Source organism: Oncorhynchus gorbuscha, linkage group LG05 (assembly GCF_021184085.1).
Source record: "Oncorhynchus gorbuscha isolate QuinsamMale2020 ecotype Even-year linkage group LG05, OgorEven_v1.0, whole genome shotgun sequence".
Lineage (NCBI taxonomy): Eukaryota > Metazoa > Chordata > Actinopteri > Salmoniformes > Salmonidae > Oncorhynchus > Oncorhynchus gorbuscha.
The window spans coordinates 73,844,539-73,863,976 of NC_060177.1; the positions used below are offsets into that span (position 1 = coordinate 73,844,539).

Below are 19,438 nucleotides of genomic sequence, written 5' to 3' on the forward strand. Positions count from 1 at the left end.
GGATTACCTTTGTTCTTGTAAGTTCCTTTTGAGGTTGTGGAGTTACATGTTTTCTGAAACTTAACTTTTTACTTCATTAAATACCATCTCAAGTACTGCTGTATGTCTGCCTCATCTTCTGGGTTCTGCCGACTATTCGTGGCTCAGTTGGTTAAGTGACTGTTTCTCACTCCGGAGACCGGGTTAAGTAACGAGGTCACAACCAAACACAGGCCAAAAAATTAACCCAAGAGGCAAGCCAAGTTCCCCAGAGCCTTGTTGCCATGCTGTCCCACCACCAGGGGAGACTGTCCAACGCCACGAAGCCGCCCTGGTTCAGCAAGGGCCTTAATGGCTAGACATTCTCATCTTCTGTCAGGAGTGCTGACTTCCATAAAGCAGATATCTGATCGACTTACCGGCAACAGTTCCAGTCCCAGTACCTCATATTCACGTACCCATGGCAGTTAACCCCCTGGCTGAGCCTCGTCTTCCACCTCCCCATGGTTCTCAGGTCAAGTGCTTGTAAAGGGTTTCTCACCCAATGTTCTCTCTCCTTCGAGCTGCAACCCTCGTCGTTCCCCACCGACGGTCTAGATGCGCATATATCACCCACTGCTGTCGGAAAAAGCCCTGGCCTGGGCTACTGCTGTGTGGGATGCCCATGGATCCTGCTGTGCCCTTACTCTGCCTTTTGCTGAGGAATTCAAACGAGTGTTTCAAGGCCCAAGCAGTGGTCCTGACTCAGCCAAACAGCTCCTGACTCTCCACCAAGATGGGGTGCAGCGTGACGGACTATGCCATCAGTTCCATACGGTGGCAGCAGTGGCTGGAACAGCGAGGCGCTCGATGCTTTCTGAAAGGCCTTTGAGCCTTATCCAAGATGAACTGGCCACTTTCGGGAACCGCAGGGACAATCTCGGTCCCTGATGTAGTTGGCCTTACGCAACGACCGGCGTCTGAGAGAGAGAGAGAGAGAGAACTCTCAACCATAGACCTCCTGGCCCCTATCAGTCCCAGCTCCGAGTCCCCACCTTTATCCTCGCTGGCTCCACCTGAACCCATGCAGATTGGACGCTTCTCCCAGGCTGAGGAGCCGCCGGATGAGGAGCGACGCTGTCTATATTACGGCAAACCGGGCCATTTCCGTTCCACGTGTCCCGGGCTCCAGGGAAGCTCTCTGTCCCCGTCACAGACCGGGGGAACTGTAGCAGAGCACAACCTCCTCCCCATCAGTCGAACTCCCGTCCTGCTCATTCCAGTCACACTTCCTGGGACAACCACAAGCTTCACCTTCAAGCCTTGGTAGACTCTGGAGCGCAGGTAACTTCATGGATGGTGTCTGGGCGAAGGAGAATGGCGTTCCCTCTGAACCTCTAAGTGACCCCATGAGGTTACTACATTGGATGAGCTCTTTGGGATCTGGGGTATCACTCATGTCACTACCTCCTTGGACTTTCAGTTTCACAACACCAGGAATTGATGAACTTTCATTTGATCTCCTGTTCCGAGTTCCCTCTCGTCCTTGGATACCCTGGCTACAGCCATAACCCTCACATCGACTGATCTGTGGGCACTATCCAACAGTGGGGTCCTCGTGCCAAACTGCTTGTATTTTCCTGAATTCCCGGTTCTCCCGAGGTCTTTAGAATCCATCGACCTGACCTGAGTTCCCGGTCTTACCTGACCTCAGGTCAGGTCGATGGTTCTAAAGACTCGGGACCGAGCCTAAGCAACTTGCTGAGACCGCTGCCAGGTCACGTCGTGTGGTATGGCTGTGGCTCGAAGTCAGGGCAGGCTCGGAGCAGAGATCAGTGGTTCATCAGTTCCTGGTGTTGTGGCTGAGTGGGCTGAGAAATTGTTTAATTCAGATGCAGAGCTTCCATCCCAATAAGTAACCTAAATGAGATGCTAGAAGGTCAGAGAGCATACAGCCCGAACCATCCCGACTCCAGAGAAGGCCAATGTGGTTTGTCCCAGGAAGGTGGGAAAGCGAGCAGGCGGATGAGGTATGTTTCCGTTACGCAATGCGGTGAAATGTTGGTTCAACGTTTGCAAATATGTTTGGCGTCTCGACGGCCTGAAAGTCAATCTGCATGGAGTTGCGATGGGCATGGCAGACAAAGGTGCTGACTGGGTGTTAGAGAACAGAAGATGTATGGTTAATTATCTCTCTCTCGAAGCGCTGATAGACAACGGTGAACTTCCAGCCCTGATCGTGTTCCAGTAACCGGACATCTTGAACAATGTGCCGATAATATGGCCTGGTCGCTGACAGAGTCGAGAGCTATTTGGCAGTTCCTGCTAATTACTGGTAAGCAAACATTTTGTATAGCATCAACCTTTCGACATGAAAATGACTGATATATCGATCTTGAAACCAGGTACTTTGGCAGCAGCGTGAGTGAAAGCCCGCCTGGTCACTGCAAGCCGAAGTATTAAGCAGGAACCAGCTGCCGTAGTAGTATGGTACTGAGACTATTGCAGTCATCTCCGCAGATGGCCATTACCTGCTTTACTGGATGCTAACATACAAACACAGAGCAAAGAACTGAGGAAAACTAAGGGTTTAAATACAATCAGGGGAAACGAGGCACAGGTGCAAATAATAATGGGGATCAAGGGAAAACAAAAGGTCAAAAAGCACAATGGGGGCATCTAGTGACCAAAAACTGGAACAACCCTGGCCAAATCCTGACAAACCCTAAACCATACCTAACCTTAACCCTTAACCTAATCCTTTTCCTAACCTTAACCTAATCCTTATCCTAACTCTAACTCCTAACTCTAGCCCTTCTAACCCCAAACCCTAAACCTCACCCTTAAGCATAAAATTGCATTTTAACACATTCAGGACATGAAAAAAGTTTCCTACCTTGTCAGGACATTCTGGTGAATTGTTAGGACATTGTGGTTCTGACACACACACACACTGGCTATTTACACTGAGACTCACACACTTCCGTTGTACTCTTTCTTTAAAATCACTCCTCTCACCCAGTTCTATCCTTATTAGGGTTCAATGGTTATCAGGAGAAGTTACGAGTTATGAGCTCAGAGTTGACCATCCACTATCATTGCATTATACGACCTGTTGTTTTTCCTGGTGGTCTGGATGAACTTCTTTCCCTAGACTACGTCCTAACTCCTCTATCCCCAGTCTGTCTGTTTATCACAGCAGGGTGATCTCACTCTTCTCATCCCATTCCATCAAAAACCATCAGCAAATATTATGGAAGTAAAGAGATTTTTACACCCTACTGGCGTTATGGCACCTCTTCTGACTCCTGTCCCTTGACTGACCATGTGTCTCTCCTCTTAGGGTGATCTGGGGGGCACCAGGACCCTGCAGAAGAAGTGGACCACCTTCCAGAAGGCCAGGCTGGTGTGTTCTCTCCCTGAACGCCACGTCACCTTCAACAACCTGCGGGAAGTCTTCACCCTGCCAGGCATCGACTGGCGCACCACCACCTTCTATGGCATCTTCCACGCCCAGTGGTGAGTCACAATAACACTAACGCCAGGGAGTCGATGTGCCAAAGAGAATAGCGTTTGTCTGCGTCCCCAAATGGCTCTTATTCCATAAATAGTGCACTACTTTTAAACAGAGCTCTGTGAGCCCTGGTCAAAAGTAGTGCACAATATAGGGAATATGGTGCCATTTGGGACACAGACACAATAGCACTGCCAGGGAGTTAGATGTGCCAAAGAGAATCTCTCTGTCCAACTTAGCACTTTTGCTAACACTGGCCTGGCGTGACTTCTAAGTCTATAAACTTTTCCAGTTCTTTTAAAGATATTATTTTATACCCAAAATTACAGTTTTACTAGCCTTGAGTCAGCTAATGTATCTTCTCTGTGTATAGTTGGACTTCAGTGGAGGCTGCTGAGGGGAGGACGGCTCATTATAATGTCTGGAACGGCGCTAATGGAATGCCATAAAATACATAGTAACCACGAGCTCGATACCATTACACCTATTCCGCTCCTGCCATTATCACGAGCCCGTCTTCCTCAATTAAGGTGCCACCAACATCCTGGGATGGACTTTTCCAATTCTGTTATATAAAAAATAAGTTATTCTCTCCTAATAAAATACAACCATCATCCTATTTCTCCATATCCTATGTCATACAAACAGACAATGTAAAATGACTACAGAAACAACACCTAGCTAATAACAACCTCTCCCTCAATGTGAGCAAGACTAAGGAGCTGATCGTGGACTACAGGAAAGGGGGGGCCAAACAGGCCCTCATTAACATCGACGGGGCTGTAGTGGAGTGGGTCCAGAGTGTCAAGTACCTTGGTGTCCACATCACCAACAAACTATCATGGTCCAAACACACCAAGACAGTCGTGAAAAGGGCAAGACAACACATTTTACCCTCAGGAGACTGAAATGCTTTAGCATGGGTCCTCAGATCCAGCTGCACCATCCTGACCGGTTGCATCACCGCCTGGTATGGCAACTGCTCGGCCTCCGACCGTAAGGCACTACAGAGGGTAGTGCATACGGCCCAGTACATCACTGGGGACAAGCTTCCTGCCATCCATATACTAGGTGGTGTCAGAGGAAGGCCACAAAAATTGTCAAAGAATCCAGTCACCCAGGTCATAAACTGTTCTCTCTGCTACCGCAAGGCAAGTGGTAACGGAGCGTCAAGTCTTTGTCCAAAAGGCTCCTCAACAGCTTCTACCCCCAAGTCATAAGACTGCTGAACAATTCATTTTTAAAAAACAACATTTTTTTAAACTAGGCAAGTCAGTTAAGAACAAATTCTTATTTACAATGACAGCTTACTGGGGAACAGTGGGTTAACTGCCTTGTTCAGGGGCAGAAAAACAGATTTTTACCTTGTCAGCTCGGGGATTCAATCCAGCAACCTTTTGGTTACTGGCCCGATGCTTTTACCACGAGGCTACCTGCTGCCCCTTTGCCACCTGGACTATTTACATTGACCCCCCCCCCCCCTTTGTTTTTACACTGCTGCTACTCGCTGTTTACTATCTATGCATAGTCACTTTATGCCTACCTACATATACAAACGACCTCGACTAACCTGTAACCCCACACATTGACTCAGTACCTGTACCCCTTGTAACGGGTGTCGTCAGAAGGATGAGACCAAGGTGCAGCGTTCCTTGTGTTCCACATAATATTTATTGTTGAAGTGAAGCTTTTAGACTAAATTAAACAATAACGAAAACAACGACCGAACAGATTCATAGTGCAAAATACCTGGTCACAAACGAAGAACAAGATCCCACACAGAAGGAGGGGAAAAAAGATACCTAAGTATGATTCCCAATCAGAGACAACGATAGACAGCTGTCCCTGACTGAGAACCATACCTGGCCATACACAAAGAAATAGAAAACATAGAAACTTGAACATAGAATGCCCACCCAAATCACACCCTGACTAAACCAAAAATAGAGACATAAAAAGCTCTCTACGGTCAGGGCGTGGCACCCCTTGTATATAGGGCGGTGCACAATTGGCCCAGCGTCGTTCGGGTTAGGGGTGGGTTTGGCCGGGGTAGGCCGTCATTGTAAAATAAGAATTTGTTCTTAACTGACTTGCCAAATTAAATAAAGGTTAAATAAAAAAATAAAAAATATAGCTTCGTTATTGTTATTTTATTGTGTTACTTGTATAAAAAAGTGTACTTCATTTATTTAGTAAATATTTTCTTAGCTCTATTTCTTGAACTGGTTAAGGGTTTGTAAGTAAGCATTTCACGGTAAGGTCTACACCTGTTCTATTCGTCACGTGACAAATGAAATTTGATTTGAGCATCTTAAGCCCATTTGTTTGTTGTTGTCTGTCCCAGGGGCGATGTGGATGTGTCAGCGGTGTGTCAGTACCAGATAGGGGAGGTGAAGAAGGTGTTTGACGGCCCGTATAAGGAGTACAGAGAGGGCTCCCAGAGATGGGGACGATACACTGGCACTGTCCCCAGCCCACGGCCCGGAGCGGTGAGTGATGGATGAAGGGGCGGTGGGGGGAGGAGGAGGGGGGAAGGGTGAAGGGAGGGGGTGAGGGTGGAGGGAGAGACAAAAGGAGAGAGGGATGAAGAAGGGGTATAGTGGAGGAATGGAGAGTGAGTTGGACAGGGAGAAGGGAGTCTGGAGAGCGATCAGAGCCAACACTGATGCCAGCCTGTCCCACAACTAACAACATTCCTTGTTTCTTCCTCTCTCAATCACCTCTCTCTGTTCCCTCTCTCTCTCCCTCACCTCTCTCTGTTCCCTCTCTCTCCTCTCTGTCTTCTCTCCTTTCTTCTTCACGGTGCAGTGCATTACAAGCTGGCATAGGGAGAACGGCTACAACAGCTCTCTTCAGTTGCCAGACGCCACTCTCAACTTTGCCAAGAAGCACCCTCTGATGGAGGAGAAGGCTCAGGCTCGCCCCCTACTGCTCACCAAGGGCATCAACTTCACCCGCTTGGCAGTGGACCGGGTCAGCTCCCTGGACCAGCGTGCATACAACATGCTGTTCATTGGCACAGGTTACTATATACACAACTATATAACTATACAACTATATACTGTTCATAGTCACAGATAACTATATACAACTATATAACTATGCAACTATATACTGTTCATAGTCACAGATAACTATATTCAACTATATAACTATACAACTATATACTGTTCATTGGTGCAAGGTAAAGTGACTTCAGAAATAATTCATACCCCTTGACTTTTTCAAAATGTTGTTGTGTTACAGCCTGAATTTAAAATGGCTTACATTTTGTGTCACTGGCCTAAACACAATACCCCATAATGTCAAAGTGGAATTATGTTTTTAGAAAATTGTACAAATTAATTTTCTATGAAAATATGAAATGTCTAAATTTAAGAATTCAACCACTTTGTTATAGCAAGCCTAAATAAGTTCAGGATTAAAATGTGCTTGATTGCTTAACGAGTCACATAATAAAGTTGCATGTAATCGCTCTGTGTGCAATACTAGTAGTTAACATGATTTATGAATGACTACCTAATCTCTGTACCCCACACATACAATTATCTGTAAGATCCCTCAGTCGAGCACTGAATTTCAATAACTGATTCAAACACAAAGAACAGACAGTTGCCGGAGAGGAAGTAAACCGCTCAGGGATTTCACCATGAGGCCAATGGTGACTTTCAAACAGTTACAGAGTTTAATAGCTGTGATAGGAGAAAACTGAGGATGGATCAACAATACTAACTTAATTGACAGAGTGAAAAGAAGGAAGCCTGTACAGAATAAGAAATATTGAAAAACATGCAATATTTTTGCAACAAGGCACGAAAGTAATACTGCAAAAAATGTGGCAAAGCAATTCTCTTTTTTGTCCTGTTATGTTTGGGGCAAATCCAATACAACACATTACTGAGTACCACTCAACGTAGTGGTAGATGCATCATGTTATGGGTATGCTTGTATTCGTTAAGCACTGGGCAGTTTTTCAGGATAAAAAAAAACCTGGTTCAGTCTGCTTTCCACCAGACACTGGGAGATTAATTCACCTTTCAGCAGGAAAATAACCTAAAACACAAGGCCAAATCTACACTGGAGTTGCTTACCAAGACGACATTGAATGTTCCTGAGTGGCTTAGTTACAGTTTTGACTTAAATCAGCTTGAAAATCTATGGTACAGGTTGGACTCACAGCTGTAATCGCTGCCAAAGGTGATTCTGAGTCAGGGGTGTGAATACTTTTGTAAATGAGATATTTAGATATTTCATGTTCAATACATTTGCTAACATTTCCAAAAACATGTTTTAATTTTGTCATGATGGGGTATTGTGTGTAGATGGGTGCCAAAAAACATATATTAAATCAATTTTGAATTCAGGCTGTAACACAACAAAATAAATCAAGTAGTATGAATAGTATAACTATGTAGAACTATATGCTGTTCATAGGAACAGGTAACCACTGACAGGGAATACAACATGCTCTATAAGTACCTACCAATGATGAATATACAGTAGGTATGTTTATGGTACCTTCTGAACCCAGTATGCTCACTAAATATGCTAGAGAAGTTGCTCTGAACCACAGATGTACGATCAATTTATTTACCCCCAATCTCCCCCAAAAAACAAGACCCACAATTTACAAGAGATCAGTGTTCAGGCAATTTCAGGACAACTTCATCTTACTCCAACTACAGTACTTCCCACTAGCTACTTATAATAGCCTACTAGCTATTTATAATATCCCACTAGCTACTTATAATAGCCTACTAGCTATTTATAATAGCCTACTAGCTATTTATAATAGCCTACTAGCTACTTATAATAGCCTACTAGCTATTTATAATAGCCTACTAGCTATTTATAATTCCACTCACTGCAGTGCAGAGTGTTTCCCTTACTGTGCCTGCGGTGTGTTGGAGGCCCATAACTGTCAGAGTGACGATGGGCTCAGTAGCCTGGCAGGCTCCCTGCTGCTGTGCTTCACAGCACATACTCAATTGGGGCCTTGGCAGATGTACACACTGCCAATTGGGCTGCAGGCTTGATTAGCTATTAACTGCAGCAGGACGATAGCTTATGCCGAGAGAACAAATCTGGCGAGGGCGGTTAGAAACGGAGGATGGGATTGGGGGATTAGCCGAAATTCCCGACACAACGAGAAAGGAGCATGATGTGTGTGTGTGTGTGTGTGTGTGTGTGTGTGTGTGTGTGTGTGTGTGTGTGTGTGTGTGTGTGTGTGTGTGTGTGTGTGTGTGTGTGTGTGTGTGTGTGTGTGTGTGTGTGTGTGTGTGTGTGTGTGTGTGTGTGTGTGTGTGTGTGTGTGTGTGTGTGTGTGTGTGTGTGTGTGTGTGTGTGTGTGTGTGTGTGTTTTGCTGCTCTGCTCTGTGCCAGGCTCCTGTAGTGTGCAGGGTCAGTCCCTAACATTATCCTTAACAGTCCCACTGTGGTGAGGGTGGGAGGCAGGGCAGGCGCAACACACACAGCACATCTCTGCTCATAAAAGCCTCATACACCCAGACAGACACACAATGTCACACAGCAGCAGCTCAATCACCATTCAAAGCAGGGGATGTAACCTTGATCACAATACTACCCATATAGAAAACTACAGTACAATATTCTGACATTATATATCTCTCTCCTCTCATCTTACCAACTTCTGCCTCCTACCTTTCCTCTGTATTCCCTCTTCTCTTTTCCAATATTTCCTCCTCTCCTCTCTTTCCATCTGTTCTCTCATATCGTCCTATCCTCTTTTCTCTCCTCTGCGTTTCCTCTCTTCTCCTACTCTCTTTCATTGCCCTCTTTTCTCTCCTCTGCGTTTCCTCTCTTCTCCTACTCTCTTTCATTGCCCTCTTTTCTCTCCTTTTCCCCTCCCACTCTCCTCCTGTAGCAGACGGCTGGTTACAGAGGGTAGTGATCTTTGGCTCGGAGGCCCATGTGATTGAAGAGATACAGCTGTTTGATTCTCCACAGCCAGTGGACAGCCTGACCATCTCTCACACCAAGGTAACACTCAACATTTGGCTAGGGTTTCAATAAATTCCCTGGTTTTCCAGAAATCCTGGTTCGTTCCAGTGATTTTGCAACCCTACCTAGGCACAAGAGTTTTCCCCAGCACTCCATATTTTTAACTAGGCAAGTCAGTTAAGAACAAATTCTTATTTTCAATGACGGCCTAGGAACAGTGGGTTAACTGCCTGTTCAGTGGCAGAACGACAGATTTGTACCTTGTCAGCTCGGGGATTCGAACTTGGAACCTTTCGGTTACTAGTCCAACGGTCTAACCACTAGGCTACCCTGCCGCCCATATAGTTGACTGACACTAAGCCCAGGAAGTATCCCTGGCCTTACACCATCATGGACTGTCGCTAGGGTCTGGAGTTTTCCCCAGCTTTACACATAGACAGACCGACAAGGTGTATATGTGCATCAAGCTTTCTCGCACTACAGAAACTGTCCTTACCTATGGGCCGTTCTGGCTTGGACAATGCTTACTTACACATAGGCCATCACTGGAGACAAGAGTCTTCTCTGACCATGTGACTACACAGCACCATTATCCCATCAGATTACCATGTGACTCCTGGCCCTACATATCACCATTATCCCAGCAGATTACCATGTGACTCCTGGCCCTACTCATCACCATTATCCCAGCAGATTACCATGTGACTCCTGGCCCTACTCATCACCATTATCCCAGCAGATTACCATGTGACCCCTGGACCTACTCATCACCATTATCCCATCAGATTACCATGTGACTCCCAGCCCTACTCATCACCATTATCCTATCAGATTACCATGTGACTCCCGGCCCTACTCATCACCATTATCCCATCAGATTACTATGTGACTCCTGGCCCTCCTCATCACCATTAACCCATCAGATTACCATGTGACTCCTGGCCCTACTCATCTCCATTATCCTATCAGATTACCATATGACTCCCAGCCCTACTCATCACCATTATCCTATCAGATTACCATGTGACACCCGGCCCTACTCATCACCATTATCCTATCAGATTACCACGTGACCCCTGGCCCTACTCATCACCATTATCCTATCAGATTACCATGTGACTCCTGGCCCTACTCATCATCATTATCCTATCAGATTACCATGTGACTCCCAGCCCTACTCATCATCATTATCCTATCAGATTACCATGTGACTCCTGGCCCTACTCATCACCAGTATCCTGTCAGATTACCATGTGACTCCCGGCCCTACTCATCACCATTATCCTGTCAGATTACCATGTGACTCCCGGCCCTACTCATCACCATTATCCTGTCAGATTACCATGTGACTCCCGGCCCTACTCATCACCATTATCCCATCAGATTACCATGTGACCCCTGGCCCTACTCATCATCATTATCCTATCAGATTACCATGTGACTCCCGGCCCTACTCATCACCATTATCCTATCAGATTACCATGTGACTCCTGGCCCTACTCATCACCATTATCCTATCAGATTACCATGTGACTCCTGGCCCTACTCATCACCTCTGTTTCACAGCATTACACTCACATGTTGACTCGTGCTGATCCTTATCTAACTAAACCAGGCTTTTCATGGCCAGCGATTTCATAATAAACTCTTCTCTCCAGCAGAACAAAATGTTATTGTAATTTAGAATGATTATCCTATTATCTCTGCTGCCCTCTCTCTGAATGGTTCTTTTTAAATTTCCCACCCTCTCTTTTTGCCCTCTTGTCTCCACCCCTCTCTCTCTCTCCCTCTTTCTCTGTCTATGTCTGCAGAAGTACTTGTACATTGGCTCACGTTCAGAAGTGCTCCAGCTGCCCTTGGCTAACTGCAGCCGTTATCAGTCGCAGCCAGACTGCCTTCTGTCCCGGGACCCCTACTGCGCCTGGGACAGCGAGGGCCGCGCCTGTGTCCGCATCGACCTCCACCGCGGGTGAGCATGTCTGCCTCTCCCCTCTGCCCCTGCTCAGGGGTTCTGCTTCCCCCCTTCGCTCCCCCCTCCTCTCCCTTCTGCCCCTGCTCTGTGGGCTGGGTCTAACTGTGCCAGCAGCAGCTCAGTGGAGGCTTCTCAGACAGTATAGCAGAAAGACATTAATGCCTGTTCTCTGTGCTCTCTGTTCCCACAGGTCTACCTCCTCCCTATCCCAAGATCTGATGCTGGAGAGATTCAGTAGGGGCAAAGCCAAATTTGACAAGCCTGTGGCCATCCCCAGCCCTGGTGAGTGGGAAAGAGAAACTGGACTGGTGGCCCCTGGTGGTGATAGCTGGTTACTACAGCTATCACCACCAGTTGAATGGAGTTGAACTTAGAATTGATAATTTTTTTGTTGAGTTGAACTAAGAGTTGATCATTTAATAGAGATAATCTAATAGAGTGAATTGAACTCAATTGAACTTAGATTTGATGAGTTGAACTTAGAGTGCAGGATATAAACATCTTGGTTAACACATCTTGGCTAACACATACCCTCTCTCTTCCAGACAACTCTCGGCTGAGGAATGTGACAGTAGTAGTAGAATCAGACATGGTTTTGCCCTGCCAGCTGGTGTCCAACCTGGCCCAGCCCTCCTGGGTCCTCAACGACCGCGAGCTGCAGCTAGGAGACGAGGAGGCCGGAGGGCCACGCTTCGACCAGGCCCTGAAGGCTCTGGTGGTCCCCAACGCCATGCCAGTGCACGCGGGACGCTACGTGTGCTACTCCGAGGAGCAGGGTGTCAAGTTTCAGATGGAGCGTTACCAGGTGTCGGTGGTGGCCAGCTCCCCTGTGGTCATGGCGGCCCGGGCCCCTGACGGCAGCATGGGTCTGTTCTGGGTGTTGGTGATCACCCTGGGGGCCGCCTGTTTATTATTATTGGTGGCAGCTCTGTATCTGAGGAGACGTCTGAAGCTGGCCCTAGGTAAAGGGGCGGACATGAAGCCTCTGGAGAGCACCCTGGTCTACCCCATAACCCTGCCCAAGGAGCCACCCACCTTCGTGCCCAGCAAAATGCCCAGCGACGAGGACCGCTTCTGGGAGACGGGCGCCAACTACTACTACTCAGACGGTTCGCTGAAGATCGTTCCGGGCCACGCCCTGTGCCCCAGCAGCCAGTCTCACCACCACGCTCCAACAGCGTCTCCCAGCACCATCCCCGGCCAGCCCATCCATTCCCCCAGCCGGCTCAGCCTTACCAACATCAGGGGTTCCGGCAGCAACGGCTACATCCGCCTCAACCTGAGCTCGGCCGGGGAGGAGAGGGTTAGCGGGGGTGGTTCTGGTGGAGGAGGGCTGGGCGGGGGCGGGAACGACTACTCCAGCCCCTTCAAGGAGGAGCTGCGTCGGACCCTGCAGCAGAGGAGCGTGCTGCCTGACGCCAACCCTGAAGAGTCGTCTGTGTAGTCTTTCTCCACGCCTGCCGTAATGAAAAAACAAAACAAGAGACAACGAACGGCAACTAACCTACCTCCCTCCTCTCTCTCTCTTTCTCGGCTCCACTGTCACCATGCTCTTTCTCTCTCTCTCTTTCTGCCAATGCTTGTTTGGCTGACTCTGTGACTGGCAGAAGACGCTTTTAGCACAGAGCATGTGATGTGACACACACGCCGAATATTCATCAGCATCCACTCCTGTTATTATTGTGTTCCATCCACTCCTGTTATTATTGTGTTCCATCCGCTCCTGTTATTATTGTGTTTCATCCGCTCCTGTTATCATTGTGTTCCATCCGCTCCTGTTATTATTGTGTTCCATCCACTCCTGTTATTATTGTGTTCCATCCGCTCCTGTTATTATTGTGTTCCATCCGCTCCTGTTATTATTGTGTTCCATCCGCTCCTGTTATTATTGTGTTCCATCCACTCCTGTTATTATTGTGTTCCATCCGCTCCTATTATTATTGTGTTGCATCTGCTCCTGTTATTATTGTGTTCCATCCACTCCTGCTATTATTGTGTTCCATCCGCTCCTATTATTATTGTGTTGCATCTGCTCCTGTTATTATTGTGTTCCATCCGCTCCTATTATTATTGTGTTCCAACCGCTCCTGTTATTATTGTATTCCATCTACTCCTGTTATTATTGTGTTTCGTCCGCTCCTGTAATCATTGTGTTCCATCCGCTCCTGTTATTATTGTGTTTCATCCGCTCCTGTTATTATTGTGTTTCATCCGCTCCTGTTATTATTGTGTTTCATCCGCTCCTGTTATTATTGTGTTGCATCTGCTCCTGTTATTATTGTGTTTCATCCGCTCCTGTTATTATTGTGTTGCATCTGCTCCTGTTATTATTGTGTTCCATCCGCTCCTGTTATCATTGTGTTCCATCCGCTCCTGTTATTATTGTGTTTCATCCGCTCCTGTTATTATTGTGTTCCATCCGCTCCTGTTATTATTGTGTTCCATCCGTTCCTGTTATTATTGTGTTCCATCCGCTCCTGTTATTATTGTGTTCCATCCGCTCCTGTTATTATTGTGTTCCATCCGTTCCTGTTATTATTGTGTTCCATACGCCAAACTGGCTGTCACATTTTAACTTCTTCAGCAGTTTAACTTGCTTTCGCTGTGCAAATCTCAAGCTGTGTAAATTCTGTATTTAAAGACAATTGAATGCAGAGGGCCTACACCTCAAGTATGGCAGTCAAACAAATGGAAAGGTTTCCTGAGAGCACTGCTTCATGATAAGAGAGGACCAAGAACTCATGACAGGATTGTAGCTTCAGCGCTATACCAATCATCCAATATTCAAGCAGTACGAGTCGACTGACTGAAAGATGGAGAAGCTGGCTTGCCTTTTTTCTGTTCTGTTGGAGAATTTTTCGCTTTCTACACTTAACATGGAAGTATGGGAGTCGATTTTGTATTTGTGAGCAAAGAGAGTGAGAGAGTCACATAAAAGACTAATTAATCTCAAAAGCACGACGACAATCACGTTCCTCTCTCCGGGGGTAAAACCTGGGAAGGAAAGGGAGGGATGAAGAGAGAGAAAATGAAGGGAGCTTTGCGTGAAAGACACAGAGGGTTTACATGAAGGACAAACTCTCAATTAGACTTTCTCAGCTCGATTTGTACTTTTTTTTTACCTTGTCAGTCTTTCCTCTGAGAAAGTCTTCAATCCCTGCCACATTGATATATTGTGACAATTTAAATTAAGACATTTTTATGTGTTGTTTTTCTATGTCTTACGGACTACAGAAGCAACAATTGGAGACCAATGGCTTTAAAGCACCCCTCTGTGAATGAGAATGTGAGAGAAGCATGTACAAACCTCTCCTATCCCTGCTCAAGGTAGATATCTCCCCAAATAACCTACACACTAGTAAATAGATTTTAGTACTACTTTTACAATAACTGCACTACACATTTACACAAGTGGTTCATGGGAATTTCAGTTAAACCCATTTAGATACACTTCCTTGTGATGTGATTATGGACATTTTTGTTTGACATAATCCCACAACAGAACCTACAACAGCACATTCACTTATTATTCTGAATTTGAGATGAGACGAAGGCATTGCTTTCAGTCATGTAGTGGGGATGACACGGGGGAATGTAGGTCAACTCTCACTAAACTGTTGCGACTGCAGTGGATGTCTCAACAAGTGCTTTATAATATGTATGTGTAAGGGCGGGGGTGGTGGATGGGTTAAACCGCCAAAAGAAGCCCTCCCTCCACTGCACTGCCCTGAATGCCTAACCTGGTGGATGTAGTAGTGTGTCCTGGAGGGGACGGGCCACAGCACTGTACCTGTCCTAGACACACCCTTTATTGACCCCTTATTTCCCTAAACCCCACCCACCTACCGACCTACCAATGTCCAGAGAATGACCTGGCGCTACTGTGGAAAGCCTGAATTCAGAGAGAAGGATGGACACTGAACTGTAAACCCACACTGCCTGTGCTGTTAGAGGGACAAGCAGACAACAGATGGAAGATAGATGAATGGCCTGTGACAAACCAACGGCTCCAGAGAGCGATCACAGGCTCATCAATCAGAGGTATGGCTTGCTCGCTCTCTCTCTCTGAAAGCCTACAGACACCTATCCTGATCCCAGATCTGTTTGTGCTGTCATTCCAACTATTAGGTCATTGTTATGACTTGGCGTGGGAGTTGATGTAGGAGTTGGCAAGACAGTACAAACAAATCTGGGACCAGCCTAAGAGACACCCAAAGACCTAGCCAGAAAAATAACTGCCACGATCAAGTTTTACAGCCTTGCATATACAATTAAATTTACTGCTGCAGGGACTATATATCACTATGTGTGCCCACTCTATCCTGTTCCTCTTCATGTGCTTTGTCTTCCAGGGGTGGCTTTGTGACACATCTGCAGGGACCAGAGAAGGAACAAGAGGAGTACAATGTTTCTTTCTTTCTCACCAAAATGTATACTAGAGACAGCTGAAGGGGATGTAGAATATTGTAATGATCCCTGGGTTGAAGAGGTACTTACTTGGCCATCAGTGGTTAGTTCATCCTAGTGTTGCATGATCCCCTCTGCAAATGTACTGTACACATCTCTGATGACATGACCATAATTGTAAAAGAAGTGTATCATGTTTCACACTTTTGCAGACACTAATGTTTTCTACTAAAAAAAAGTTGAATTTATGATTAAGAGTTGTTAAGGACTTGTTCATGAATTTATGATTAAGAGTTGTTAAGGACTTGTTCATGAATTTATGATTAAGAGTTGTTAAGGACTTGTTCATGAATTTATGATTAACAAGTTGTTAAGGACTTGTTCATGAATTTATGATTAACAAGTTGTTAAGGACTTGTTCATGAATTTATGATTAAGAGTTGTTAAGGACTTGTTCATGAATTTATGATTAACAAGTTGTTAAGGACTTGTTCATGAATTTATGATTAACAAGTTGTTAAGGACTTGTTCATGAATTTGTCCATCTTCTTAACATGTTTACTTTCGCTGTGCCTCTTCACCTTCAGATAAGCCAAAGTAGACTGCAGTTGTTTTTTTGAAAAGGTGTATTATTAGATATTATTTTATTATTCCACTTCGATATTTAAGTTTCAACAGTCTGTCCAACTTCAGTTCAAAGAACTCTCATGCCTGGAACTTTCCTGCATATTTTATTTAGAGATTAATTTTCTTCAGAAGGCAACAAGCTTGTGGATGGTCAACATCCTGTTTAGATGTCAGTAGTAATCTACTGAAGCCGATCCCTGACTTCCTGGCACATGAGAAAGTAAACAAATCATCAGAGCGTCATAGGACCAACCAAGCAAAGCAACTTTCTTTTAACCAAATGATAACTCGTGATTTCATGATCTGAGGTTTGATACAAAATCTTAAATATTTATACATCCATTTAATATGTGTAGATTGAATATGTTACCAAGCACTGGTTCAGACACTTTACAATCTATTAACATTGCTGTGAATTCAAGCTACAGGAGCTATTAAGATTGGTATAGATATTTAGCTGATTTGTCTTATAATTATGTATTTAAAAAAATCCTTGGACATTATGTCTGATATGTCATAAAACTCTCTTAGAAGAAAATGATCCATCAAACTCACAAAAGTAATGTAAGGCACAATCCCCCCCCCCCAAATCTGCATGTGCAATTCTGGATCTATATAGCAAAAAGGCAGTAACTGCTCATAGCGTGGATCTGAGAAAAAAGGCTTTTATTTACCTTGGTTTAACAGTAACTTTATGCAGTTACTACTAACATGACCCCCATTTTCTCCAAAACACAATACAATAGAGGCAGGATACTTGTCCACATGATTAAGCATGTATTTAATGTAGCAGAAATGACATTAACTCATTTTGGACCAAATGAGCAGTTACTGTCTTTTTGGAGATTACACTCTGCCGGTCATAAACAACACTTTCCACAATCTTCTCATCTAAGCCTTTTTATTCTGTTGCTTTTCATTAATATTATTATATTACCATTATGATTATTCATTTCCTTTTTGGCTTTAAGTTGCAAAAGTTCCTCTGGCAAACAACAAACAGTTCTCAATGTTTTAATGTTTATGAAAGGATGTTAAGTAAATTATTTCGCTTGTAAAAACATGTCGATATTTATTATCATTGTACATATGTCCTTATTTTTTTATATGTGTATATATACATGAATAAAAGTAGAAATCTACTCAAATTGTGTATGAGTGTGCTGGGGGTTCATGTAAATGAACCATCAAACCAAGAGACTGGGTGTAGGCATAAACATCCCTGTTATCCAACATTCAAGGGTACAAAATTATACTATAAATTTAAATCAGAGTGCGCTTCAACTCATTAGTGAGATAACAGCCTGGGCATTCAGTGCATTAGAGGCAGAATGTGCAGAGGATGTAGGCCTAGTCGTATACTCTCACTAATTGAAACAAGTAGCTATGGGGAAAGAACAAGAAACACAAACATCACACATATTATGTAGGAACATATTTAAGATACCTCATTAAAGATTCTTCTTTATCACACAGGGGAATTATAATGGTTATATAAGGGCTTCGTAAGGAAACTGAACCAATTAGTAACATTACACTTACATTTGAGCCTACACTCTTATACAGAGCAACCCAACATTTGGGTTAAGTTGCTCAAGGGAACATCGACAGATTTTTCACATAGGGGATTCAAATCAGTGACATTTCAGTTACTGGCCCAACACTCTTAACCACTGGGCTACCTGCCACCCTAAAATCTTAAATGAGGCCTACTGGCCCAACACTCCTAACCACTGGGCTACCTGCCACCCTAACATCTTAAATGAGGCCTACTGGCCCAACACTCCTAACCACTGGGCTACCTGCCACCCTAACATCTTAAATGAGGCCTACTGGCCCAACACTCCTAACCACTGGGCTACCTGCCACCCTAACATCTTAAATGAGGCCTACTGGCCCAACACTCCTAACCACTGGGCTACCTGCCACCCTAACATCTTAAATGAGGCCTACTGGCCCAACACTCCTAACCACTGGGCTACCTGCCACCCTAACATCTTAAATGAGGCCTACTGGCCCAACACTCCTAACCACTGGGCTACCTGCCACCCTAACATCTTAAATGAGGCCTACTGGCCCAACACTCCTAACCACTGGGCTACCTGCCACCCTAACATCTTAAATGAGGCCTACTGGCCCAACACTCCTAACCACTGGGCTACCTGCCACCCTAACATCTTAAATGAGGCCTACTGGCCCAACACTCCTAACCACTGGGCTACCTGCCACCCTAACATCTTAAATGAGGCCTACTGGCCCAACACTCCTAACCACTGGGCTACCTGCCACCCTAACATCTTAAATGAGGCCTACTGGCCCAACACTCCTAACCACTGGGCTACCTGCCACCCTAACATCTTAAATGAGGCCTACTGGCCCAACACTCCTAACCACTGGGCTACCTGCCACCCTAACATCTTAAATGAGGCCTACTGGCCCAACACTCCTAACCACTGGGCTACCTGTCATGCAGGTGAAAGAGGACCCAAACGCGACTTAACAGAAACAGAGTTTATTAAAGTCCAAAACGGAATAACAGAAATCCTCTAGATTTGTAGAGGGGAAAACAACTGGAGAAGCGGCCACAGACTGCAGGTCGCTTCGGGTAGGCGCAGGCCGTAGTCGACTGAGACACCTGCTCACACGCAGCGTCTGATGAAGGCACAAAACACGACAGGACAGGGTGATACACAATCACGGCAAAAACACGACAGGACAGGGCGAAACGCAATCACAGCATGGTGAATACAATACAAGGAACCGACGGAACAGGAACGGATCACAAAGGAATAAATAGGGACTCTAATCAGGGGAAAGGATCGGGAACAGGTGTGGGAAGACTAAATGATGATTAGGGGAATAGGAACAGCTGGGAGCAGGAACGGAACGACAGAGAGAAGAGAGAGCGAGAGAGTGAGAGAGGGAGGGGGAGAGAGAGGGATAGAACCAAACAAGACCAGCAGAGGGAAACGAATAGCATGGGGAGCACAGGGACAAGA

General features: G+C 45.4%; 1 protein-coding gene across 2 annotated transcripts in view; it reads left to right on the top strand.

Moving 5' to 3' along the window:
* Positions 1–17,581, top strand: part of LOC124036475 (semaphorin-4C-like) — a 126,676-nt gene extending 109,095 nt beyond the window's left edge. The window contains exons 9-16 of one of the 2 annotated variants that reach the window (XM_046351116.1): positions 3,302–3,477; positions 5,817–5,961; positions 6,281–6,494; positions 9,357–9,472; positions 11,245–11,402; positions 11,596–11,687; positions 11,951–15,446; positions 15,758–17,581. In XM_046351116.1, coding sequence (XP_046207072.1) covers positions 3,302–3,477; positions 5,817–5,961; positions 6,281–6,494; positions 9,357–9,472; positions 11,245–11,402; positions 11,596–11,687; positions 11,951–12,849 — 1,800 coding nt within the window. In that variant the 3' untranslated portion in view covers positions 12,850–15,446; positions 15,758–17,581. The remainder of the gene's footprint in view (positions 1–3,301; positions 3,478–5,816; positions 5,962–6,280; positions 6,495–9,356; positions 9,473–11,244; positions 11,403–11,595; positions 11,688–11,950; positions 15,447–15,757) is intronic. The other variant, XM_046351117.1, reaches the window with a different exon arrangement.
* Positions 17,582–19,438: the final 1,857 nt, after the last annotated feature.